Source organism: Delphinapterus leucas, chromosome 2, assembly GCF_059928025.1.
Source record: "Delphinapterus leucas isolate spDelLeu-1000000601 "Yukka" chromosome 2, BTC_Dleu_Yukka2, whole genome shotgun sequence".
Taxonomy (NCBI): Eukaryota; Metazoa; Chordata; class Mammalia; order Artiodactyla; family Monodontidae; genus Delphinapterus; species Delphinapterus leucas.
In genome coordinates, this window is record NC_143130.1 from 66,071,840 (window position 1) to 66,098,522 (window position 26,683).

Here is a 26,683-nt window from a genome sequence, read left to right on the forward strand (position 1 = left end):
TGAACTGAGAAACACAAAAACTAAAAAACTGAACAACGGCATGAATTGGCAGAAAGCAAAGGGTAACAAAACATTCGATGATCCCTGTATTATTCAGGTTTACGTTTGAACTTTAAGTTAAATATCTATTATTTTTAAAAATCTGGATACTCACTTAAGGAAGATTAAAGTAAGAAAAGAAGAAAAATTGAAATTCTCTAGTTAAAAGACAGATTATCAGAATGGATTTTTTTAAATCTAGATATATGCTACCTGTATGCAGATATCAGAATGCGGAGAAAGCTCTGACCCTCTGAAGATGCTGGGCTGGCAGGTTCATGCTGCTGATTAGCAGGTGTGTTGACAAGCTTTCTAGAACCTATCTGGGGTGAGAAAGAGGGCTGTGGGGAAAAAAAGACTTCTAATGTTAAGAATAGCTAAGGAACTTCCCTGGTGGCACAGTGGTTAACAATCCACCTGCCAATGCAGGGGACACAGGTTCGATCCCTGGTCCGGGAAGAGCCCACATGCCACGGAGGAACTAAACCCGTGAGCCACAACTACTGAGCCTGCGCTCTAGAACCCTCGAGTCACAACTACTGAAGCCCCCATGCCTAGAGCCCGTACTCTGCAACAAGAGAAGCCACTGCAATAAGAAGCCCACACACCACAACGAAGAATAGCCCCCACTCTCCATGGCCAGAAAAAGCCTGTGTGCAGCAACACAGACCCAACGCAGCCAAAAATAAATAAATAAATGAATAAATGTATTAACAAAAAAATCTGGGTACTCACTTAAGGAAGATTAAAGTAAGAAAAGAAGGAGAAAAAATGAAATTCTCTAGTTAAAAGATTATAAGAATGGATTTTTTTTAAATCTAGATATATGCTATCTGTATAAAGAAACATCTAAAACATAAGGTCAAAGGAAAACAAAGTAAAAGGATGAGAACAGATACAGCAGGAAAACAGAAGCAAAAAGAAAAAGGAGCAGTATTAGCACTGAGACAAAATAGACTTCAAGAAAAAAACCTTCATCAGGAAAATGAAAACAAATTAAAATAGACTGAATATTAAAATGGAAAGAGCAAATTTTAAAAACTTTAAAAAACACACTATACATAGAGAATCCTAAAGATGCTACCAGAAAACTACTAGAGCTAATCAATGAATTTGGTAAAGTAGCAAGATACAAAATTAATGCACAGAAATCTCTTGCACTCCCATACGCTAATGATGAAAAATCTGAAAGAGAAATTAAGGAAACACTCCCATTTACCACTGCAACAAAAAGAATAAAATACCTAGGAACAAACCTACCTAAGGAGACAAAAGACCTGTATGCAGATAACTATAAGACACTGATGAAAGAAATTAAAGATAATACCAACAGATGGAGAGATATACCATGTTCTTGGATTGGAAGAATCAACATTGCGAAAATGACTAAACTACCCAAAGCAATCTACAGATTCAATGCAGTCCTTAACAAACTACCAATGGCATTTTTCACAGAACTAGAACAAAAAATTTCACAATTTGGGGCTTCCCTGGTGGCGCAGTGGTTGATAGTCCGCCTGCCGATGCAGGGGACACGGGTTCATGCCCCAGTCTGGGAAGATCCCACATGCTGCGGAGCGCCTGGGCCCGTGAGCCATGGCCGCTGAGCCTGCGCATCTGGAGCCGGGAGAGGCCACAACAGTGAGAGGCCCACGTACCGCATAAAAAAAAATTTCACAATTTGTATAGAAACACAAAAGACCCCAATCTTGAGAAAGAAAAACGGAGCTGGAGGAATCAGATTCCTGGGCTTCAGACTATACTACAAAGCTACAGTAATCAAGACAGTATGGTACTGGCACAAAAACAGAAATATAGATCAATGGAACAGGACAGAAAGCCCAGAGATAAACCCACGCACATATGGTCACCTTATTTTTGATACAGGAGGCAAGAATATACAATGGAGAAAAGACAGTCTCTTCAATAAGTGGTGCTGAGAAAACTGGACAACTACATGTCAAAGAATGAAATTAGAACACTCCCTAACACCATACACAAAAATAAACTCAAAATGGATTAAAGACCTAAATATAAGGCCAGACACTATAAAACTCTTAAAGGAAAACATAGGCAGAACACTCTATGACATAAATCACACAAAGATCCTTTTTCACTCACCTCCTAGAGAAATGGAAATAAAAACAAAAATAAACAAATGGGACCTAATGAAACTTAAAAGCTTTTGCACAGCAAAGGAAACCTTAAGCAAGACGAAAAGACAACCCTCAGAATGGGAGAAAATATTTGCAAACGAAGCAACTGACAAAGGATTAATCTCTAAAATATACAAGCAGCTCATGCACATCAATATCAAAAAAACAAACAACCCAATCCAAAAATGAGCAAAAGACCTAAACAGACATTTCTCCAAAGAAGATATACAGATTGCCAACAAACACATGAAAGGATGCTCAACATCACTAATCATTAGAGAAATGCGAATCAAAACCACAATGAGGAATCACTTCACACCAGTCAGAGTGGCCATCATCAAAAAATCTACGAACAATAAATGCTGGAGAGGGTGTGGAGAAAAGGGAACCCTCTTGCACTGTTGGTGGGAATGTAAACTGATACAGCCACTATGGAGAACAGTATGAAGGTTCCTTAAAAAACTAAAAACAGAACTACCATACGACCCAGCAATCCCACTACTGGGCATATACCCTAAGAAAACCATAATTCAAAAAGAGACACGTACCACAATGTTCATTGCAGCACTATTTATAATCGCCAGGACATGGAAGCAACCTAAGTGTGCATCGACAGATGAATGGATAAAGAAGATGTGGCACATATATACAATGGAACATTACTCAGCCATAAAAAGAAACAAAATTGAGTTATTTGTAGTAAGGTGGATGGACTTAGAGTCTGTCATACAGAGTGAAGTAAGTCAGAAAGAGAAAAATAAATACCGTATACTAACACATATATATGCAATCTAAAAAAGAAAAAAAAATGTTTCTGAAGAACCTAGGGTCAGGACAGGAATAAAGACTCAGATGTATAGAATGGACCTGAGAACACGGGGAGGGGGAAGGGTAAGCTGGGATGAAGTGAGAGAGTGGCATGGACATATATACACTACCAAATGTAAAATAGCTAATGGGAAGCAGCCACATAGCACAGGGATATCAGCTCGGTGCTTTGTGACCACCTAGAGGGGTGGGGTAGGGAGGGGGGGAGGGAGACGCAAGAGGGAGGAGATATGGGGATATATGTACATGTATAGCTGATTCACTTTGTTGTAAAGCAGAAACTAACACACCATTGTAAAGCAATTATACTTCAATAAAGGTGTTAAAAAAATACATAAGGTAGGGAAGGATTACTTCCAACAAGATATAAAAGCACAAACCAATTAAGAAAAGATCTAAACATTCAACTACATTAAAATTAATAACTTCTGGGGACTTCCCTGGCAGTCCAGTGGTTAGGACTTGGTGCTTTCACTGTCAGTGTCCCTGGGTTCAACCCCTGGTTGGGGAACTAAGACCCCATAAGCTGCGCAGCTCAGCCAAAAAAATAAAAAATAAATAATAATAATAATAACTTCTGTTCCAAAGAAGAAATAAAGACAGAAGACTAAGGGAAGATATTTGTAATACAAAACAAAACCAAAAAGTGACAAAGAATTAACAGCCCACAACTATAAATAACTATAAATCAATAAGAAAAACAAATAATGAGGTAGAAAAATAAGCAAAACATAAGAACCAGGCATTGCATAGAAAAGGAAATGGAAACAACCAGTGATGCTCTACCTAATTACTAATCAGGGAAATGTAAATTACTACCACATTAAGAGCTCATTTCATAGCCACCATGTTGACAAAATTTAAAGCTATATCAAGGAGCAACAGGAGCTGGTGGTAGAAGCATAAATTGTTAGAATCATCGCAGAACCTCCCATAAGTTATAAAGTTGAAGATGTACGTAGCCCAGAAACCAGCAATCCACTTCGAGGAATACCCTGGGGAAATTCTTAGATCAGGAGACATATATGAGTGTTCACAGCCAGGTCTGAGATACTCTTACTCCTTAAATTTTGCACCCTAAGCGCTTCAGATGCCTTACCCTAGTCCTGGCCCTGTTCATAGCAGCATTCTTTTTTTTAAATTAAAAACCAGAAGGAAAAAAAAAGTTGAACTTACAGAAACAGAGTAGAAAAGTGCTTGCCAGGGTTAAGGATGAATGTGGTCTAAGGATCTAATGTATAACATGGTGACTATAGTTGATAACATTGTACTGTATAACTGAAATTTAAGAATATAGAATTTAACTGTTCTCACACACAAAATAGTTATACATGTGAGGTGATGAGTGTATTTAATTAACTCAGTGGTGGGAATCCTTTCACTGTGTGTTTATAAAATCCTCACGTTGTACACTAACTTTATTTGTCAATTATACCTCACTAAAGCTGGAAAAAAATCAGAAATAACCCAAATCTCTATCTAATAGAATGGACATATTGTAGCATTTCCCTATAATGAGATACTTCACAGCATTAAAAAATGAAAAAACTAAACAATTTTTTTAAATCAATATATTGTTTAAGGGTATTAAGTATGATAAAAGCTATAAAGAAAACCAAAAGAGGGACTTCCCTGGTGGCCCAGTGGGTAAGACTCTGCATTTACAATGCAGGGTGCCCAGGTTCGATCCCTGGTTGGGGAACTAGATCCCGCACACATGCTGCAACTAAGAAGTACGCATGCCACAATGAAGATGCCGCATGCCACAACTGAGACCCGGTGCAGCCAAAAAATAATAATAAATAAATAAATGAATAAAAAATTTTTTTTGCGGTATGCGGGCCTCTTACTGCTGTGGCCTCTCCCGTTGCGGAGCACAGGCTCCGGATGCGCAGGCTCAGCGGCCATGGCTCACGGGCCCAGGCATGTGGGATCCTCCCAGACCGGGGCAAGAACCCGCGTCCCCTGCATCGGCAGGCGGACTCTCAACCACTGCAGCCCTGAATAAAAAATTTTTATAAAAGAAAACCAAAAGAATAATTAACATAAAATTGAGGAAAGAGATCATTTTTGACGGAGGAGGAAAATGAGGTAGGGGAGACATTTAGGTTTCAAAGGTTTTTTTGTTTTGTGTTTTTTATGTATATATGTATTTATTTATTTTTGGCTGCATTGGGTCTTCATTGCTGTGTGCGGGCTTTCTCTAGTTGCGGTGAGTGGGGACTACTCTTTGTTGCGGTGCCCGGGCTTCTCATTGCAGTGGCTTCTCTGGTTGCGAAGCACGTGCTCTAGGCACGCGGGCTTCAGTAGTTGTGGCTTGCAGGCTCTAGAGTGCAGGCTCAGTAGTTGTGGCGCACGGGTTTAGTTGCTCTGCGGCATGTGGGATCTTCCTGGACCAGGGCTCAAACCCATGTCCCCTGCATTGGCAGGTGGATTCTTAACCACTGTGCCACCAGGTAAGCCCCAAAGTTATTTTTAATGACTCATTTCTTAACATGTGAGGTAGGAACACAAGTTTTCATTATAGAGTTGATGCTTGAACAACAGGGGTTTGAACCTTGAAGGTCCACTTATATACGGATTTTATTCAGTAGTAAATACTACAGTGCTACATATTCCAAGGTTGGTTAAATCCACAGATGCAAGGGAACTGGGGATAGGGAGGGCCACTGTAAGTTTTACTTAGATTTTCAACTGTGCAGAGGATCAGTGCCCTTAATCCCCATGTTGTTCCTAGGTCAACAGCATTGTTCTTTAAAACTTACAAATAACCTTTTATTCATTCTTTTAGAAGTATGATATATTTCATAACCACCAAAAAATCCTCAAAATAAAAGAGAATACATAATTTGTTCTTTTAGCTATTTTATTACCTTGATTTAACATATACAGAAATCTTAATAAAAGAAATAACCCATTTTTAAATGGGCAAAAGATCTGTAGAGACACTTCAAAGAGATATAGATGCATAAGCACATTAAAAAATATTGAATATCATTATTCATTAAGGAGATACAAATTAAAATCACATTAACCACTACTACACATCCACTAGAATGGCTAAAATCAAAAAGACTGACAATACCAAGTGATGACAAGGGTGTGGAAAAACTGAATCCCTCATACACTGCTCATGGGAATGTAAAACGGTAGAGTACAGCCACTTTAGGAAACAGTTTAGCAGGTTTTTTTTTAAAACATAAATTTACCATACAACCCAGCAATTACTCTCCTAGAGAAATGAAAACATATGCATGCAAAGATTTGCATGCCAGTAACAACAATGACATTATTCAAATAACCAAAAACAGGAAACAATTCAAATGTCCATCAATTTGTGGATAAACAAAGTGTGTATGTTCATATAGTGGAATTCCATATAGTGGAATTCTACTTAGAAATAAAAAGTTACAAACTACTGCTAAATACAACAATATGAATGAACCTTAAAACACATACTAACTGATTCCATTATATGAAACTGTAGAAAAGGCAAAACTATGCAGACAGAAAGCAGATCAGCCATGGGCTGGGGTTAGGATTAGAGATTGGCTGCAAGTGGTTACAAGGGAACTTTCTGGACTGACAGATAGATGTAACTGGATCATGGTGACAATTGTTCAACTATATAAATTTACTAAAGCTGACCAAACTGCATACTTAAAATAGGTAAATTTTACGGTATGTGTATTATACCTCAACAAAGCTGTTTTTTTCTAATATTTATTTATTTATTTGGCTGCACCAGGTCTTAGTTGTGGCATGTGGGATTTTCGTTGCTGCATGTGGGATCTTCAGTTGCAGCAAGTAGAATCTTTTAGCTATGGCATGCGGGATCTAGTTCCCTTATCAGGGATCCAACCTGGGCCCCCTGCATTGCAAGCGCAGAGTCTTAGCCACTGGACCACCAAGGAAGTCCCTCAGCTACTTTTATAATGCAAAAGAACCCCTTTTTTTTTTTTAATCTAACTGGGATTTTTTTTTTTACTTTGGGGACAAGTAAGAATCTTAAAGGGTCAGAAAGCATTTTCATGAGTCAGCAATGCTTTCTTCTGCACAAAGTAGAATTAAAATAAATTATAATTTTTTGATGAGTCTCTTTCTCAAAAGATCTTCCAGGACATTCTGAGATACAAAGGATTCTATTAGCCCACTCAATCTCATTCATAACTGGGGTATATATAGAATAAGTTCTTTACTTTTTTTGGTTCTTTCATTTTTAAGTATTCTGTGATGATTTATTCATCTAACAAATATTCATGTAGCACTTGATATGTGCTAGGCACTATATCTGAGCCAAATCAACTAGTGCAGTAGTAATTTTTGCTTTCTGTTCTGAAAGGTTTAATCTTTTAATTTACAGGAAGACTGATGGGTATTTATACAAATACACCAAAAAATTGTAATTAGGGAATTATAAAAATGTTTATAAGTATAAAGCATAGAAACCAGAGTTATTTGCTTGTTTTTTTTTAAGATCTCTAAACTATTTATCATATATTCTTAAATAAAACATAAATATCAGTCCCTAGTTTTCCTAAGGAATAGGTAATAATCCTCAGTAGTTTGGTAGCATATTAGAATTTCTGTGTGTCCCACCTTGAACTAGTTTTACTCCATTTTGCTGGGATGTCTCCTAGTGTCAAGGCCTTTGCTGCAGAATTCTTAGATTTTTACTTATGAATTTGTTCAAAATTCTCTGAGTTTTAAGTCTTTTAGTCTTCTCTCATCCACATCTATGTATATCCATATCTATAGATCTACATGTTTTTCCTTTGTGTCACAAACAGATAACAAAATATACCCTTGTTAAAAACAAGACAACAGGCCCAACATGGAATCATATTTGCTAAGCCTCATGTCACCAAACGGAGACTTAATTACAGTTTCAGCTCTCCCAGAAATGGAATTTTAAACCAGTCAATCAGGAGTCATCTGATCAGCCCTAGTTATATAATATGACTGATAAACCTCTGCTAACCCCTAAAGGAAAGTGATCTTGCAATAACCAAGGCACTTTTTGTCTGTAACTTCCTTGTTCCTGCTCCTTGTTGCCTATAAAAGTATTCTATTTTGTACAGCTCCTCAGAGCTCCTTTCTATCTGCTAGACTGGATGCTGACTGATTCGTGAATCACTGAATAAAGCCAAGTTGAACTTTCTTTTTTTAACACCCCACTCCACAACTAGCTTTTATTTAAATGTAAATCATGGAAATCTCTCCACATCAGCGTATATAGTTCTAACATTCTTTTTAATGGCTGCATACTATTCCTCAGTGTGGGCATATCAGAAGTCATCCATTAACCTACTAATGGGCATTCACTTTGTTTCCAGCTTTTTGCCATTATAAACAGTACTGCAATGAGTACCTTGGACTGGGTGCTTATGTTTTGCTTTTATTTCAACGGGATACAGGTCTAGGAGTGGCACTGCGAAGTCCTTTTAATTCTATTACAAGATGCCATATCACTTCCAAAAAGAATAAAATTCAAATTTCCATGCAGTGGTAACCTGAAAGATGAGTTACTATAACACTGCTAGCATTAAACTTGATAATAATGGAAATGATTTGTTAACTTGCAGCTGAAGTGCTAAAGTCATATCAAAAAAAAAGCCAGACTTCGCTGGTGGCACAGTTATTAAGGACCCGCCTGTTAGGCTTCCCTGGTGGCACAGTGGTTAAGAATCCGCCTGCCAATGCAGGGTATACGGGTTCGAGCCCTGGTCTGGGAAGATCCGACATGCCGCAGAACAACTAAGCCCTTGTGCCACAACTACTGAGCCTGCGCTCTAGAGCTCGCAAGCCACAAGTATTGAGCCTGCGTGCCACAACTACTGAAGCCCACACGCCTAGAGCCCATGCTCCGCAACGAGAAGCCACTGCAATGACAAGCCCGTGCAACAAAACGAAGAGTAGCCCCCGCTCTCCACAACTAGAGAAAGCCTGCGTGCGGCAACAAAGACCCAACACAGCCAAAAATAAATAAATAAATTTATTAAAAAAAAAAAAAAGACTCCACCTGCCAATGCAGGGGACACGGGTTCGATCCCTGGTCCAGGAAGATCCCACATGCCGCGGAGCAACTAAGACCGTGCGCCGCAACTACTGAGCCTGTGCTCTAGACACCATGAGCCACAACTACTGAAGCCCACGGGCTCAGAGCACGAGCTCCGCAACAAGAGAAGCCACCGCAATGAGAAGCCCGCGCACCGCAAGGATGAGTAGACCCTGCTCACCGCAACTAGAGAAAGCCTGCATGCAGCAACGAAGACCCAACGCAGCCAGAAATAAATCTTAAAAAAGAACAAAAACGTCATCCTCTTTAATACACTACCAGGGATTCAAAAGTATAGAACAATTCTGCCATCACGTTCCTATTCCGTTCATGAACCCCTACCTATACCTGCAGTGAGGACTAGAGGATAAGCTATATTTGCAACAGTGTCATGTTACCCTTATACCTTACATTTAAGACTATGTAGCTGAAGTATTTTCTTTAGTAAGTTTTCAATGTCTAAATTCTAGAAACATTAATCATGCTTTTAATTTTTTTTTAATTCGTAGCTTAACAAAAATCTTTGCTTTGGGCCTCCTCCTGGTCTGTATTCAGAGTTTTCTAATTACACTATAACAATTTGATTTCGCTGCAAATGAAGAGAGACTAGAAAAAACAAACAGGCCCCCTGACAAGGTAATACTGGCCTTGCTCCCTAGCAGCCAAAATTAAGTTATAAAACAGTCTGTTAAAGGCTGCTATTTTGTCTCCTAAGTTTTCCAGGGGGGGTTTCAAAGGGCAATAAATCCCGAATAAATAACTAAAGTCATTCTAATAAACGCGCAGAACATGCTCTGAAATTCAATATTAAAACAAGGTAGACAAGGTTTCACACTTGGAAATTTATAGAAATTAGATCCAATTATGAATTTACGCCTCAAAAATAACCACTACTGGGTCATCCCGAATTCACCTGAGTTACTCTGTATTAGCAGTTCTGTGGAGTTTAAATCAACGACTAACTCAGGCCAGGTGAATTCCTAAATTTGCGAAAACATGCTCTCGCCCCATCCGCAGAAAGTACTGACGCTGAAAGCTTCCAGGATTTGTCTCATTCAATGCCTAATCCAGGGGATTAACAGAAACTAACTCTGCACGGGTGGTAGTGCTTTCTTTCCAAACCTCATGAGACAGAAAACATGGAGCTAGGAAAAGAGCCATTTCCGATGAAAATCTCCTAGCGCACCCCAAGAGAGACCCCAGTCCTAGCACAGGCCCAGAGCTGCAAAGAACTCAGCAGGGCCCCAGACGGAGCAGTTCCCGGGAGTCGAACCGTGTTGCCCCGGCCACCCCGAGACGCTCCAGCCCCGGCCACGCATTTCCCCAGAGGCAGCTCCGTGGGACACAGGCCGACCGCCAGCCCCCCTCTCCGCTCCGCCCGGCCCTGCCCAACCCCGCCAGGCAGCCGGGACACCAAGCAGAACCTCAACGCTCACCATCGCGAGCCTCTGCTCAGCCATCTTAGCTCCGCCCGCCGCTGGGAGGCCGGAAGTCGGCGGTTTCCAAAAAAACCAGGCAAACGGAAGTCGTAGGATTGGGGAAGTGGGGAGGGGCCTGAGTAGGGAAAGAAGTAGATCGCCGAGCGGAAAGCTTTGCCTGGGAGGCGGAGGGTCTTCTGGAAGCGGGGAAAGGGTTGGGTGCTTTCCTGCGGTCCACTTGGCTCTAAAGGAGCCGGTGAGGGAATGCGCAGCCAGTCGTCCCCTTTATCCCGGCCAGCCCCTACCGCCCTACACCATTGTGTGGACGCTGCTTCAGAAACCCCCAACAGCGCTGGGTGGAGTGGCCAGCCACAACTGGGACGGCAGCGCGCCCTCCCGCCGCCTGGCCCTGCTCTGCTTTGATGCCACCCAGCATTTAGTTCCAGCGTCTTTCCGGGAGTCCCGGCCCCCAAACCCAAACCCTACGGCGGAGAACCTCATTCTCGCCTTACATAAAAATTACTTGTTTCTCGGCTGTCTTTGTCCAACTAAGGTATTACCCGCCTCATCAGCCTCCCACTTCTGTTTACGCTAGAGTTTGCAAATCCGCTGCCGGTGGGCTGCATTTGAAGGCAGTCTTGTTTTGACTGGAAATACTTAAAAACCAGGAGATCTCGCAAGAAAGCCAGAAATCCGGCCTCGGAATAAATAAAGATCCGACAATGGGCCTGCATTCCTGCTTGGCGGTAAAATAGATCTGAAAAGAGCTGCTACTGTAGTTAGGCATTTATTGGCCTTTTTGCCACAGTCCTCTCTTCCCAGCACACTTCAGCCGTTTTTACATTACCTTGCTAGCCCCTGCTGTGGTGAATTAAATGCTCAGTCTTTCCACTGGGTGATCGTGGAAATACGTGGGCTTTCGAGTCAAACATGAGTTCCGTATGTGACTACTGCATGACGTGAGCCAGTCATTTCTTTGAGCTTCATTCATTCCAGTACCAGGAGCTATGCGACGAGCGAAATACGCGGGATCCCTGACCTTCGAGTGTAGCGAGGAAGTCACACATTAAATAACGTAAGCAAAGTTTATGAAGAAACAGTTCACTAAAGAAGAAATACAAATGCCTCTTGAACATACGAAAATATAACTTTGCAAGGAAGAGAAAACATGCAAATTAAAGTTTCCAAGAGATATTTTCCACCTCTTACATTGTCAGAGAACAAAAATTTTCACTGAGTTGTGAGTAAACATGCATTCTTCATCTGTGGCTAGAGGGACTGTGAACTGGTACAACCTCCATTGACAGCAGTTTGGAAATTACTACCCAAATTTAAAATGCACATAACCTTTAACTTCTTTACTTTAATTCTAGGAATATATTCTATAGGTATGAATGTGGAAAATGACTTTAAATACAAAGTTATTCAATGCAGCATTGTTCGTAATAACCAAAGCCTGAAAACAACCTAAATGCCCAATAATTAAGGTTAAAGAAATAATGACAAGCCCATACTGTATGGTACATGAAAAAGAAACCATTTACATAGCGATATAGAAGAATTGCCAAGATATATTAACAGGTAAAAACAAAGTGCAGAAAAATGTACATAGGATCTGTGTTAATAAGAGAAGGCAAAAATAAAGATGAAAATTATGTACATAATTGCTTATATACTCAAAATCTCTGAAAGGATATTCAAAATGCTAAAAGTAGTTACTTGTAAGGAAGAAAACTGGGTAGCAGAGGGACGGGGAAGGGAAGAAACTCTATACCCTGTTACAATTTGAATTTTGTATGAAATGGATGTATTACCTATTCCAATAACAGAGAAAATTAAAAGAACAACATAACTATATAATTAGAATTGTGATAAATGCTGAGGAAAAATACAGAGTAGTAAAAGCAAATAATAACAGGGAGATCCAATCTAGACTTGTTTGGACAGGGAAGTTTCCCTGGGTAATATATGTTTAAAATGAGACCTAAAGGATAAGGCATTAGCTTGGGGAAGGGGGAGGAGGAAGTGGGCAGGCTGGGGAAAAATTCTAAGGCAAAAGAAAAGCTTGTGCAAAGGCCCTGAGGATGGAAGAAGCTTGGCCAGTTTGCAGCACAGAAAGACCAGCATGGCTGGAAAGAGGAAGGGGAAAAGAGTTGGTTGCAATAGGTGGAGAGGTAGGAGAGACTAGTGGTGCAGATCCACAGAGGCCATGCGAGGGATTTTATTCTAAGGACATTGGAAAGGCACTAGAGAGTTTTGGGCAAGGAGTGACATAGTCAAAATTAACATTTAATTCATGTTAAATGAATTAATGTGTTCATGTTAGCTAATGAGTGGAGAATGAATTGAGTGGGGGACAAGAATTGATAACCTAGGGGTGACTAAAAGGATACTGCAAATGAAATGATAAAACAGTTCACTTGGACTAGAGTGATGGGAAAAGGAGAAAAAGTGAATGGATTCTCACGAATTTTAGGAGGTAAAACAAATTTCCTAAGGTGTAGAATTGGATATGGGAGAATGAAGGAAAAGGATATAGATGTCACAGAAAGATTACTACGTTTCTAACTTTAAAAGCAACTGAGTGAATAGTATAGTCAGTTACTGAGATGGGGAGCCTTAGGGAAGATGATGTTGGTAGAAAGCTCATGAGCATACTTCCTAATGTATAAAATCTCCCTGAAAGGGGTCCTGTGAGAAGTAAATGACATTTTTTGTGCCTATGTTATTAAATAAGTAGAAGCCATTATTATATGCTTAAAAATCTCTCCTTTGACCCCAGATCTTAGAAAAAAGAGCACTTTCTGTGCAAGGGTCTTTTTCATGAGAAAGCACATTGGTTTCTCAGATGTCAACAACCAAACTTAATGTGCTAATTAGGTAGGTAATTAGAAAAAAATCTCAAAAAACATAACATCTTCACAGGAAGATCCCAGAATCACATAGATAATGTTTCTTGTATAACATATAAGTCTTCATTTCCCTTAGAAAACCTCCTTGGATGTAATCTTGTAAGACATTCCAAAGAAAATGGTATTTATCTTTTTTACCCCATGGTGAGGGCTGAGGAGGCAAGCGAGCAATCTGACATCAGTAACTTTTTAACATCCCCAATATATGTATAAAGAAGGAATTACAGTTGAGTTTCTACATCTTAAATATTTTAATACGTCACTCCTACTCTGGTAGGGTCTATAGCCAGCTTTGTTCTGACGCCACCTGCCAGGCAACTCTCCAGCACCTCATGAGTCTTTTGCAGTATCCAGTCTTCCCCAAACCCATACCACCAACTGCTGAGAGCCCAGCCAACACCTTGAGAAACACTGTGAATTAATATGAAGCTCCAGGGGCCTTCATGAAGCATTTTAAATATGCCCATTCCTGATACTACAGATACTCAACCACAAATGTGGGCAAAGGCATATATACTGCAATGTTTGTGAGAAAAAAAAAAAAAACTGGTAACAACCCAAATGTCCATCACCAGGGACTGTTCAAATAAACCACAGTACATCCATACAAAGACATATTATGCAGTCTGTAAAGGACTTCAAGATGGTGAAATAGTTAAATGAGAAAAACAAAGTATAGAAGATATAGTATGGTTCTATTCGTATTAAAAAAAAATAAGGGGGGAAGATATGCACACTTTTTGTATACAGAATTTTGAGAAACAATCAAGAAACTGGTAATGATGTTTGTCTCTGTAGAGGGAGTAGAGAGGACTTGGGAACCTATAATGGGAAGGTAATTCGCTTTTCATTGTTCACCACTCTATAAAATTTAACATTTTATTATCCATGTATATATAATTTTAAAAATTATTTTTAAAATATGTAAATGAAACTTTTTTTTAAACTCCCATTCCTAGAATTCACTTCTCATTTGGATGTAGAAAACCACAGGAGAATATATCTCCCACCCTAGCAAACAAAGGCTAGATTAGCTAGAAAATCAAAAATATTTTTAACTCATCCGAAAGCTAAGGACATAAAGAAACCCTAAGTGAACTAACCTCCAGAAAATGCTAAGTCCTTCACAGGAGAGAAGAGATACATGGCTGCTCCACCATAGGGGAATAAAGAGAAGCCAGTGGAAATTTAACAAAAATGTCAGTCTCATTGAGGCTGGCATGACATTAGAATCTAGAGGACCCAAATCCACAGAGAAAACCTGCACCCACCCACCAATCTTACCTCTTGGATCTTAAAGAGTACAGGAAGGTAGTAACCAAAGTGGGAAGAGGGTGTGTATAATAGAAAAGTTGAGACTCCTTCCCTTGAGGTAAGTGGAGACTTTCCACTAACTAACATTTTAAGGTTATCTTTGCAAGATAACCTTAAAGGAGGCAAAGCAGGAATGCTGAGAAATCCACCACATATACTCTTGAAGGCTGAGAGTGAGGCAGGAGGGCTGAGAGACCCATGCCCCAGGCATTGTGGGCATTCTTCCTGAAAAGACTAAGGGTAGGGCACACACAAGAGCTGAGAGAAATACCTCTCTACCCCCCTATCCCAGTGCCCAAGAAAACCTGGCAGCTAGGCTGGTTTGTCCACATTTTCCACTAGAAGAGATCTCCCACATTTCCAAAAGCTGACACCTTAGCTACGAAGCAAAGTCAGGGTGAACTGAATCAAACTAAGGCTGCAATAGTGCCCAGATCTAGGTCAAATATACATCAGATTGACTAAGCCATTACTCAAATGGCTGAAAGAAAAATGGGCATGCCCCAATTTGAAGTAATACTTACTTCAGTCTCTCCTGTTTTTTATACAAAACGTCCAGCATACAATCAAATATACAAGACATGTGCAAAAGCAAGAAAATAAGATCCATGGTAACAGAGGAAAGGTTCAAGAGAAGCAGAATGAGAAATGACCCAGATGTTGAATTAACAGTGGGATCTTTAAAATAACTCTGGCTGAAAGTAAAATGCTTAAAAATCTAGTGGAGGCTAAAATATTACAATCAATAGATAGGGTTTTTGAAATAACTATGATGAAAATGCTTTAAAAACTGTAGTGGAAAATGTGACCATACATAAAAAAATGGAAAATTTAAGCAGAAACATGATAACTATACAAACATAATGAAATGCTAGAAATAAAAAATACAGTATCAGAAAGGTTTCATCAGATAGGTTTAAGAGAAAAGCATCAGGGTACTTGACAGCTAAATGGAAAGTATTCAAACTAAAAACAAAAAGAGAAAAGAATGGGGGGAAATCATCTGAGATCCATAGGATAATATCAAATCACCTAATATAGGTGTAATTGGAGTCTCAGAAGGAGAGGCAAGGTGGGAGAGTATGGAACAGAAGAAATATTTGAAGACATAAAAGCCAAGAAATACCCAATATTAATGAAAGACAGCAACACAGATACAGGAGGTTCAGTAAACTCCATACAAAGAAAAACATACCTAGACATATCATAGTCGATCTGCTGAAAACCAAAGATAAAGAGCAGATGTAACCATGGGGGAGAATCACATTATGGACAGGGAGACACATAAAAATGATGATTTCTTACCAGAAACAAATGAGACCTGAGGACAAATAAATGACTTTAAAATGCTAAAAGAAGAGATAAAAGGTCAACATAGAATTTAATATTCAACTAAAATACCCCTGAAAAATAAAGATTGACAGAGAAAAGCTGAGAGAATTCATCTTCAGAAAAACTGCAATAGAACAAATGTTAAAAAGAAAGTTCTTTAGATTAAAGGGAATTTATAACACATGGAACCCTAGACTTGCTGGAAAACATGAACAGAAATAATAATGAAGTACTGTGGGAAATGAAGTATTCTGTGGGAAACAGAATAGAGAATCTAGAAATAACTACAGACACATATGGTCAGTTGATTTTCAACCAAGATGCCAAGTCAATCTAACGGGTGAAGGAAAATCTTTTTAAACAAATGTTGCTGGAACAACTGGGTATCTATGTTGAAATAAACCTCGTTCTGTACAAATAATTAATTGGAGATGGATCATATACTTAAATGTAAAACTCCAAACCATAGATTTAAAACCTAAAACCAGTGAGATGGATCATAGATAGCCATAAAACCCCAAACCATAAAACTTCTAGAAGAAAATACATTCTTTATGAGCTTAGGGGTCATAAAATCATAAAAGAAAAACTTGATATGGTGGACTTTATCAAAACAAAAATTTCTGTTCATCAAAAGATCCCAGTAAGTGAACAAACCATAGTCTACAAAAAAAAAATCACAGCACATATACCCATCAAAGGACTTGTATCCAGAATTCACAGAAAAACCACAATAAAAAGACAATTCAATTTTAAAATGGGAAAAGACATGAAAGACATTTCATGAAAGATATAAAAATGTAAAACAAGCATATGAAAAGTGCTCAACATCACTAATCATCAGGGAAATGCAATGTAAATTAAAATCATAGTTATTGCATACCCACTAAAATGGCTAATATAAAAAACACTGATAATATGAAGCAACTGAAACTCCCATACATCACTGATAAAAGATGATAAATCACTTCAGAAAACAGGAAGGCAGTTTCTTAAAAAGTTATCATATGACTCAGCAATTTTCTACTCTTAGGTATTTATCCAAGAGAAAAAACATGTACCCACAAAACAAAAAAATATAACTTAAGAATATATATATAATATCCTTATTCATAATTGCCCCAAATGAAACAAACTAAAAGTCCATCAGTAGGAGAATGGATAAACAAATTGTAGTACATTTATAGAATGAAATACTACTTAGCAATAAAGAATAATTTATCAATACATACAACAATATGGATGAGTCTTTAAAGCATTATAAATGAAAGAAGCCAGATGTAAGAGTACATATTATATGATTCAGTTATATAAAGTCCAAAAGCAGGCAAAATAAATCTTCAGTGAGAAAAATCGGCAAATGATCATTGGAGTAGGGAGGGGGGCAGGGATAATTTGAAAGATGCACAAGGGAACTTTCTGGGTTAATGGTAACTATATCTTCCTTTGGGTGGTTATCTCACAGAGGTATACAATCGCTGAAACATCAATCTGAACACAACATGTGTGCATTTTATAATAACATTGATTTCTATATATCAACTTAAAATAAAGGTGAGTTGAGGATACCTACTCCAGGAGCATCTGTCCCCGACCCTTTACTGACCTATCTGATTTGTTCTCCTCAGTACGATCTTTGGGCTCTAATCTGTTCAGGGCTAGGCCTTGATTATAGAATTTATCTTAAAGGGCACACAATCCAGTGCCCCTAAGAAGTAGCATTTAGAATCTGTGAAGCAATTCTGTGGAACCAACAGTTCATTTCCATTGATTAGTGAGCAACCATTTGACCATTTTAAGGCACTGACTTATACTAATGTGATTTTAACATGAATCGATGGTATTAATACTTAACTTACCCTATTGCAAGGTAGTCAAAACAATGGAGTAAAAATTAATTATTCAAAGGCATGTAGAACACTATTATTCTTCATAAAAACCATTCTCTGGTATTTGCTGCCATGACATTTACAATGCTCTGAACCAGTCACAGGATTTTGGATACAAATTTATTTCCTATCCAAAGCAGGTGGACACTCAGATCATGCTTCCTCCTTTGTTAGAAAACATTATAGTATTTGCCCAGGTTATGTAGAAATGAACCACAAGTCAGGGTCATATGGTAGGAATTTATTAACAAACCAACAATTTTGTTCATACCAGGAAGACCAGCAATTAGGTTATAAATGACTTGAGAGCAGGTGCAAGAACTTACAATTCTAGAGCATTCTATTAGAATGTCTACTGCCTAAGTAGACCCATAAGAGATGCTCCATGAATTCTGGCTAGCATTTTATACGGCACTCCCTTTGAGAAAATGATGTGACCTGCAGAGGTGGGAGTACACGCAGGGAGTCCCCCTGTGAGAGGAAGGTAGGAAATTCAATAAGTAGTGATGTTTTTGGATAGGGTCCCTCAGAAAACTCAGGACAGTGTGTTTCCTCACTCCTTAGGAATCCCAACTTGGACAAATGATTCCAGAGAACCAGATCCTCACTGCAAAAGCCCTGATTCACAATTCTAAGAAATCATCATTTAACATACACTGAAGTGGTTCCTAGGGCACTGCTTTGTTGTTACCCACACAGAAACCAATTTTAACCATCAGAAGGAAATCTAAAATCTAGAGAAGCAAGTTTTCATCCTAGACAGCTTTCTGGAGAATTACCTATCTCCAATAGAGAATTCATTTCTATCATCACCTTCCAAATTCTCACTCTGAAAGAAACCTGAATACTCCGTGGCAAAAAGCAGGCAGCTTGAAAATTAAAAACCAAACTTTTATACAGGTGGAGTAGTGAGGAGGGATATGCAGGTGCTAAATAAAACACCAAATCAGGAAATGTTATTTTGTGCACAGGAAGCCACATCATCAGCTCAATATTGGCAAGATTGCCTTCTGGAAAGGGTTTGGAAATATGAGACTTGCTTTTTTAAACTCTCATTAAAATGCCAGGGTGGTTCTGAAATGTGAGGGAGAAGAAAAAGGCATACTTTGGGTCCTTCTTAGTAGAGTATCTGAGGTTAACAACAAAAAGACATGTTTTGAACAGAGAGGAGCCAAAACTAAGAATTAGTCATTGAGTCTCCCGAGGTTGGAAGTCCCCTAACCAGTCTATGTAATTTTAGCAGATACTTTTGGCAAGGTTGTTTGAGAAGCAGCTATAGTAGTGAAAAGAATTTAGTGTAGTGGTCCAAATGTGCCTGCAGAGCTGCCATTAACTGGCTGGGTGACCCTGGGCAACCCACTGAGTCTCTATGTAGAATCAGGATTAAATGCTTCAGACAAACAGACCCCTTTGTTCACTGCTGTACCTCCAGTGCCTAGAACAGTGCCCAACACCATGGGTGCTGACAGAAGGAACTTAGGCTTGAATCTTCATTTTGCCACTTACAAAAGGATGACCTCAAAGAAATAACCCACCTTCTTTGCGCTTTTATTTTCTTATTTATAAAATGGAGATGGCAACTATCTCATATGATTTGCAATTTTAAAAAGATGGCCATGAAGCATTTAGTAAACATTAAATAAGTTAGCCATAATTATCTATTATATACAAACTCTTTACATTTATTTAAAAAAGAAAACTTTCGGGGCTTCCCTGGTGGCGCAGTTGAGAGTCCGCCTGCCGATGCAGGGGACACGGGTTCGTGCCCCGATCCGGGAAGATCCCACATGCCGCGAAGCGGCTGGGCCCGTGAGCCATGGCTGCTGAGCCTGCGCGTCCGGAGCCTGTGCTCCGCAGCGGGAGAGGCCACAACAGTGAGAGGCCCGCGTACCGCAAAAAAAGAAAACTTTCAGGGCATTTTGGTATTGTCAAGGACACCTGTGATGTACAGCCAGTGAGCCATGATCTCCAAAATTTGCCTCCCAATCCACAGGGGTAACCTCCCAAAGCCACATTTGTACCAATGATCTTGTTCCATGGCTCTGTCTGGTTGTCTACATGTGTCTGGGACAGTTAACATGTAACACCTAGAGCTATGGGTGTGGCTGATAGGAAAAGCAGAAGCCTTTAGAACGATGTGGATGTACAGACTGCAGACAATGCCAGTTTAGGAGTCCAAAATGGCTTTCTAGTTCCTGGATCTGATCTCATTCTGCCTTTGGGAGTCTATGAGACAGCTCTGTATCCTTATTTTTTGCCTAAGTTAGTACTAGTAAGCTCATTATTTGTAACTAGGATTTGTTTTCCCATTAATTTTCTTTGACCCTCACAATATTCCTATAAAAGACAATATAACATGATAGAATGAACACATGAAATTAGACAAGCACAATGGTGCCATAAACTGTTAAGTTCGAGTTAATAGTCTATACACCTTTCTTCTCATTTATAAAATAGGATAGCAATGCCTACTTTGTTTTAGGGCTGCTTAGAAGATACAAATAACATAAGTAAGGCATCTGGCAAGAAGCACTCAACAAATTATAGCTCCTATTAGTATCCCCATTTTACAAAGGGAAAATTATGGCTGAGAAATACTGATATTCTTTCTACTATGCCAACTACACTGGGAATAAAAATAGGAAAATCCACTGTCTTTTAACATACAAGTTCATCAAAATGAAAGTGACAGCAAGAAACTTGTGACTTTCAAGTGCTCTGAATTTAAGTGATTAAATGGAATTGTGCATTGACTTGAAACAGATAGCTTAACCACTCAACAACTTGCTCAGACTCTACACTAATTTACTTCCAGATAGAGCTCTCTCCCTTGATAAGAAAATATATTGCCAGTTAACGTGAATATTCTACTGAGCTTATCGGTTCTACAGTTTTTAGTTTTGTGAATTTTATTTTCTCCAAGGTGGACCACTTACCAAAACACCAACAAAAATACAAATTGGGCGCTTTACACTATACCCGAGGAGGTACCATTCCACAAAACCCATTCAGCTAGGGCCTACAGTGTGGCCCTTTCCTGAGCTTGTAAATTCGCCCCACGTCCTATTGTCCCTTATGACTAGAGTGCTCAACTACATTCCTCTTTGAAACTATGTAGGTATCTAGATCAATGGTCTCAACCTTGCCTACAAGTCTCAGACTGCACTGCACAATCATCAGGGTTGGGGATGGGGATAGGACTTTAAAAATTATTGATGTTCAGGACACAACCCAAAGCAATTAAATCATAATTCCTATGGGGTGGGACTCAAGCATAGTGTTTTTTGGTTTGTACTTTTGAAGTTTCTCAGTGATTTCAATGTGTAAAATGGACATTAAATTGGAACACAAGTTGGAAAATGACAAGGCCCATGTGCAGTTCTTTGAGCCCATTTCAAAATTGAGAGAATCCACGTAAAGTGTATTTCACAGGCTCCTCTGAGAGTCCACTTGGCCCAGGGTAGTCTATTAAAATATTTACCTAGTTCTTGTAGACATCTGAGTTTGAGACTCCTGGTATTACTTGAAACCCCTGGATTACTATGGTAGTAAAGTTGTGCTTTTGGCATTGTTAGAGCTGCTAGCTGTCAATGTGTGACTGACTTATATACTAATTGGCTCCTACTCTGAAAATGGCCCTAAACAAGCATATCTATAGTTTAATCGTAGTCTGAAAACTGCTTTTCAAAAGAATCTCGTATTATTTTCCCCAGCCTAAATGCTATTGCTTGGAGAAACATCAACCACAGTTGCCTCCACTCCTGCAGTAGGCACTATTTGATTACTTCCAGTTGAGCATCTGAGTCAGCCAATTCATCTTGGGTAATTAAGGGGAGAAACAAATTCCTTAAAATAAACCAGAAATACACCAACTTTATCCCCAAAGAAATCTGAAAAAAATATGAGGGGTTCATACTTTTTCCTGTTTCTGAAGGAGCCAAGATTTCCCCCTAACGCTCACTACTTATCTTCTGAAAGTCCCATAGGTCATCCAGTTCCAAGAAGACAATGGAAATGAGCTATTCTGGGCATTTTCAGTTACAAAACAACTTCTGTAACAAGTTCCAATAGACTATCCAAACTTCTTCACATTGGAAATTCATTTGAAATAACTAGACCTACAACTGCAAATTTCTTGGCCCCTGTTTATCAAATCAAATGACGCTGAACTGTTTACTGTCAACTATCACACAGTCTTCTCACGATGCCTGTCCTAATCACCAAGATGGGAAGAGCTATTCTTCTATCCATGGCTGATTTGATGAGGCAAAACAAAGAGCCACATTAGTTGCAAAGTCTGCAATAGCAAATTAAGATCAGAGATAGTACATAGCATTCCTCTAACAGTAGCAGTGACAGGCATTTATAGTCTTTGATGTGGTTTAAAAGTACAACACTGTAGATAAGAACTACCTTTCTTGGTATTGAATGCTAGGTCATTCTGAGACCAGATTAAGAAAATATGATACAAAGAGGTAGTATGATGTTCATCAGATAGAAGAAAGCTTGAGTCCCAGACAGAAGAAACTGTGAAATCTTGGGCAAGTTACTTAACCTTGTTGAGCCTTACCTTCTTTTATAAAACAGAGTAATTTCTACCCCACTTGCTTTAGACAATGATACAAGTTAAAGTGCTTTGAAGATACAAGTGATAAATGAACTCTCATAATTACAGATCCAAATAAGACCAAATTAAATTGTCCTAAAATCTGGACTTGGCTAGAATATCAATAACAAAGATCTCAACTTTGGGACCTCTTTAAGACAACTCTCCCTCCATTCCTATGGGAGATATCAGCTTCTAAAAGTGAGCTAAGTGGAAGTAATGTGAAGCAGTTTTAAGCATGAGAATGACTTTTTAAATATTTTATCTTTATAAATTGACAAACATCTACTGAGCATTTAATATCACTGTTACAATATGAATAGCAATCTATGTTCAAGACACAGAAATTGGAAGTCTTCCAGAAAATGCTCTGAAGGCTTCATTAACCAAGATAATTGTTGGGGATAGTCTCATTCACAGTTCCCTGAAAAGAAACTGAACCAAACCTTGACATTTCATGTTAAGTAGGAACAGTGAATAAGGCACATAATACAGGTGACTGTTAGGCCACCATCTTTTTTTTTTAACTATAAAAATAAACATAAGTAACTAATGGAATAACAAAATAAAAGTTTATTTTATTAGAATTAGGAATGTTCTTTCCCTCTGGGCAACCTGAACAGTCCAGTTACAATGAAAATCTAAGAACAGTTATTTCCACAGCACAGGGTGCTCTATGCACAAAATTACAGGGTTAGGAGCATTTAATCAATTTACCGATCTGATTGTCTCACCAACCCGCCCCCTCCCATCCCCCAAGTGCTCTATACTGGGATTTGTAGCTAAAAGATTTTGTTACATCAAGTCCTTTTCTCTCTTATACTAAATTTCAGTTCCTAATCATGGTTGATCCACATTGTACACTGCAGATTCAACCATTTCAAATCAAGTCAGTCAGTCTTGGGTCTGTTATATTTGTGTGTATGTATACACCTGTGTATTTAATGTATTTATTTAAACACACATAAAACACATACAATCTGGGTCGCAGCAGACTACACAGAATTTAGAGTCTGATGATACTATATACTACTCAATTTTACCACTGTGGTTTGTATCCTGCGCTTTGGATCAACATTTTATTGTAAATCATTTAAAGTCCATCTACTGCTCGATGAATTGTTCAGATGAAGCATGCACTTTTCAGAAGACCTCAAGAAGACAGGGAGACCCTGGTGCTGACCATGAATAGAGCCCTCTGACAGAAAGACTTAGGTAGGTGAAACAGGGAAGCTGTCATACAATATGGCTTGCCTATCCCAGCTGGGGTCACTGAAGTTACTTACAATGAAAGCAATTAACTCAGGGAATTCTGTCAAATATGGAGACAGCTGTTAAAAGCCTGGAAATGGAAAATGCCAATTCATCTTGATCCATACAAATTAGGGAATGCACCCACAATTGCTATACCCTCAGGTAATATGCCAACACTGAAACTAGAAAGCAGCTCTAAAAAGCGCTGTTCCTCCATGGGTGGGGGCTGATATTATGAAGTGCACACATTGTTTTTGGATATTTGTTGTAAGGGGAGCATGTAAAAAGGATTTATGACACTCAAACTTACATACTGCAGTTAACTGGTAAGGTTTTTTAAAAACACCACACATACACAAAACATTTTAATGGAACCACATATATCTAGATAGCAACTCTGGCTGCTTTTCAAAGTTACCAGGGAAAGGAACTTATTCAAGCTTTCTTTAAAAAAAAAAAATCCTTAGTTTTGATAAATGTCTTTTAAGATTGATGCAGTCATTGAAAATAAAGTCAAATGGTTGACAGAGAAAGGGGAGGAGAAGAGAATACGGAAGAAGCAGACACTGAGTTCAGATTTGCACCTAAAGTGGCAAGAGAAGGGAGGATAAAAGGTACAGGTAAAGTTGATCCTAAAGCAACAAGTGGTTTAAGGAAGCAGCATAATATATTCAGCAAACATTCACTGATTTTTGATGGGAAAAGAATAGTTGCAAGTACATCTCATGTAACAACCTTTTCTAAAAGGAAAAGTAGGGTTGATTTAGCAAAGCCTAACTTAGGCAAAAGGCCAGAGGAAAGTGAACCTACTTCCCAATGATGTAATAAGATGTACAATGCAAGAGCAGACAAAGCTGCCTCACAAACGGTAAACACTCCCTAGGCGCAAGACATTTAGAGGAAGACAAAGAGGTCCTTCAGCCACAAGTGGTATTTAGTATTAAGACCTCAATCTAGTTGCCTAGTTCACTCTGTACTCCTGTATAAAACTGACAGATTTAGGGATGCTAATCTGTTGAAAAATACCACAGCAAGAATGGCCTAAACAGATACATAGTTAATAAAACCACCACCACCCTTTACTTTTAACATAGCTCTTAGTAGAAATTTCATAAAAATGGACATCACAGCTAAAACACGTTATTAATTCTCCTATTTGCTGACAATAGAAAAGAAGCAAACAGTGGTTTCTATTTAAATGCACTGGATGGGAATATCAAGTTCTAGGGTGTTTGCCTTCAAACTGAACCCACAGCAACACACATAAGCAATTTCAGTATCTGCCATTTTTAATTCACAATCTGAAACTAAGTGAATGGCTATTTATTTATATTTAAAGGAAAAACATTCTATCTGACACCCTAACGTAAAGAAGGGGTGAGAGAAGAGCCATAACTAAAATCTTAAAAGGCTCAAAGCAGCAATTAAGGGGAAAATTTTTTGAAATGTTTCCTCTGGATGTGACAGGAAGCCTTCAGCTATATGACACGGGCACACAAAGGCTTACGTAGATGCATGAGGCCGTGGAGAGGGATGAGGTTAGGGACTGGGTGATTCTTGAATTGCAGCAGCAAAGCTCCCTGTTGCAGCCCTTATCAGGCCATGGCATTTAGTCAGAACTTGACTTCTCTATACCCAACCAGGAGCTGGGAATTCAGGGCATGAGGCCCATGGCTAGCAACAAACATATCAAACCAGAGAGGGCAAAGTAATCTCAGGAAAGGGAAATCAAAGAGCTCTAGATAGGTCTTCCAGAGGTGCTAAACCAACACACCTTTTAGTCCAACCCTCAACCCTGGAAAGATAAAGCAAACTGAAAGAAAATGCACAGCAAAAGACATAATCTTGAAGATTTTTAAAGAATAAATATTTTTTGTAATTAAACATTATGCAAACACGTGCCACGCTTGCTTTGTCCATGCATATGCGCTATATACAATTTTGAAAAATACTGTGTTGTCCTCTTGTTTTAAAAGTCATATACAAAGTTTTTTTGTCTTTTTTTGTTTGTTTGTTTAACCCCTCTTTCTGCCTACCCTCTTCCCCGCCCCAAGAATTTTCTTTACAAGGAACTAATCATCATTCACTCATGACCTTGGGGTATGAGAAAGAGACAGTCTGCGTGTTTGGGTGTATCTGTATGTGCAGGGGAGGAAGGGGAAGAGGTCCTTTACCAAAGTACAACAAAATGGCTGGTTTGGACATGAAAAGCAGTGTCAAAGAGCTATTTTAAATTTTAACTGTACTACACTCAGGAAAAAGAAAATGAAAAAAAGGAGTCAGCTTTGAGAACGAAGCTACGTTACAAGTTAAAGTTGGAGGGCTTTTAGTGTGTCTGTCACACTTTTGTTGGCGGCCTAGAATACTGTTGTACAATGGTTTATCTACTTTTTATTACAATATAATTTACTTAAACTTTCCATTAACAAAACAGAATTCTGGTACTATAGACCAGCGGTGTCAGAATAGGCTTAGTGCCTCCTTGTTTGTATTTGTTTTGTTTTGTTTGTTTTAATTGCATGAGCACTCTAGACGATAAAGTTTTCAGAGTTCATTTTATGCAGGGCCATTCTCAGTCCTCAATGTACTCCCACAGATCTTTTTCATAGCCTTCATGCACATGCTGTAACAAAACCCTTCGTCGACTCTCACAGTATCTGTAATCAAAGAGAAAAAAAAAAAAAACCCATTGTCAGCCTCCAATAATAAAAAAAAAGAGGCATTTACTTATTTTTTAAGGTCCCTACAGTTTATTCAGACTTAGAACCAAGCACCTGCTTTTTGTTGTTGTTGTGCTGTTTTTTTTTGGCTGTTCCGCATGTCTTGTGGGATTTCGTTCCTTGACCAGGGATTGAACCTGGGTCCTCAGCAGTGAGA

General features: G+C 38.8%; 2 protein-coding genes and 1 non-coding gene across 4 annotated transcripts in view; 1 reads left to right on the forward strand and 2 right to left on the reverse strand.

The window, feature by feature from the left end:
• BBS4 (Bardet-Biedl syndrome 4) overlaps nt 1-22,996 on the reverse strand; it is an 84,809-nt gene extending 61,813 nt beyond the window's left edge. For both annotated transcript variants that reach the window (XM_089904187.1, XM_022579962.3), the window contains exon 1: nt 10,518-22,996. In XM_089904187.1, the coding sequence (XP_089760313.1) occupies nt 10,518-10,541 (24 nt within the window). In that variant the 5' untranslated portion in view covers nt 10,542-22,996. The remainder of the gene's footprint in view (nt 1-10,517) is intronic.
• On the forward strand, nt 4,653-4,725 carry TRNAV-UAC (transfer RNA valine (anticodon UAC)). The gene has a single exon. It is a non-coding gene; the product is annotated as a tRNA-Val (tRNA).
• Nucleotides 22,997-23,105: 109 nt separating the features above from the next.
• ARIH1 (ariadne RBR E3 ubiquitin protein ligase 1) overlaps nt 23,106-26,683 on the reverse strand; it is a 113,095-nt gene continuing 109,517 nt past the window's right edge. The window contains exon 14 of the mRNA XM_022579959.3: nt 23,106-26,463. Coding sequence (XP_022435667.1) covers nt 26,379-26,463 — 85 coding nt within the window. The 3' untranslated portion in view covers nt 23,106-26,378. The remainder of the gene's footprint in view (nt 26,464-26,683) is intronic.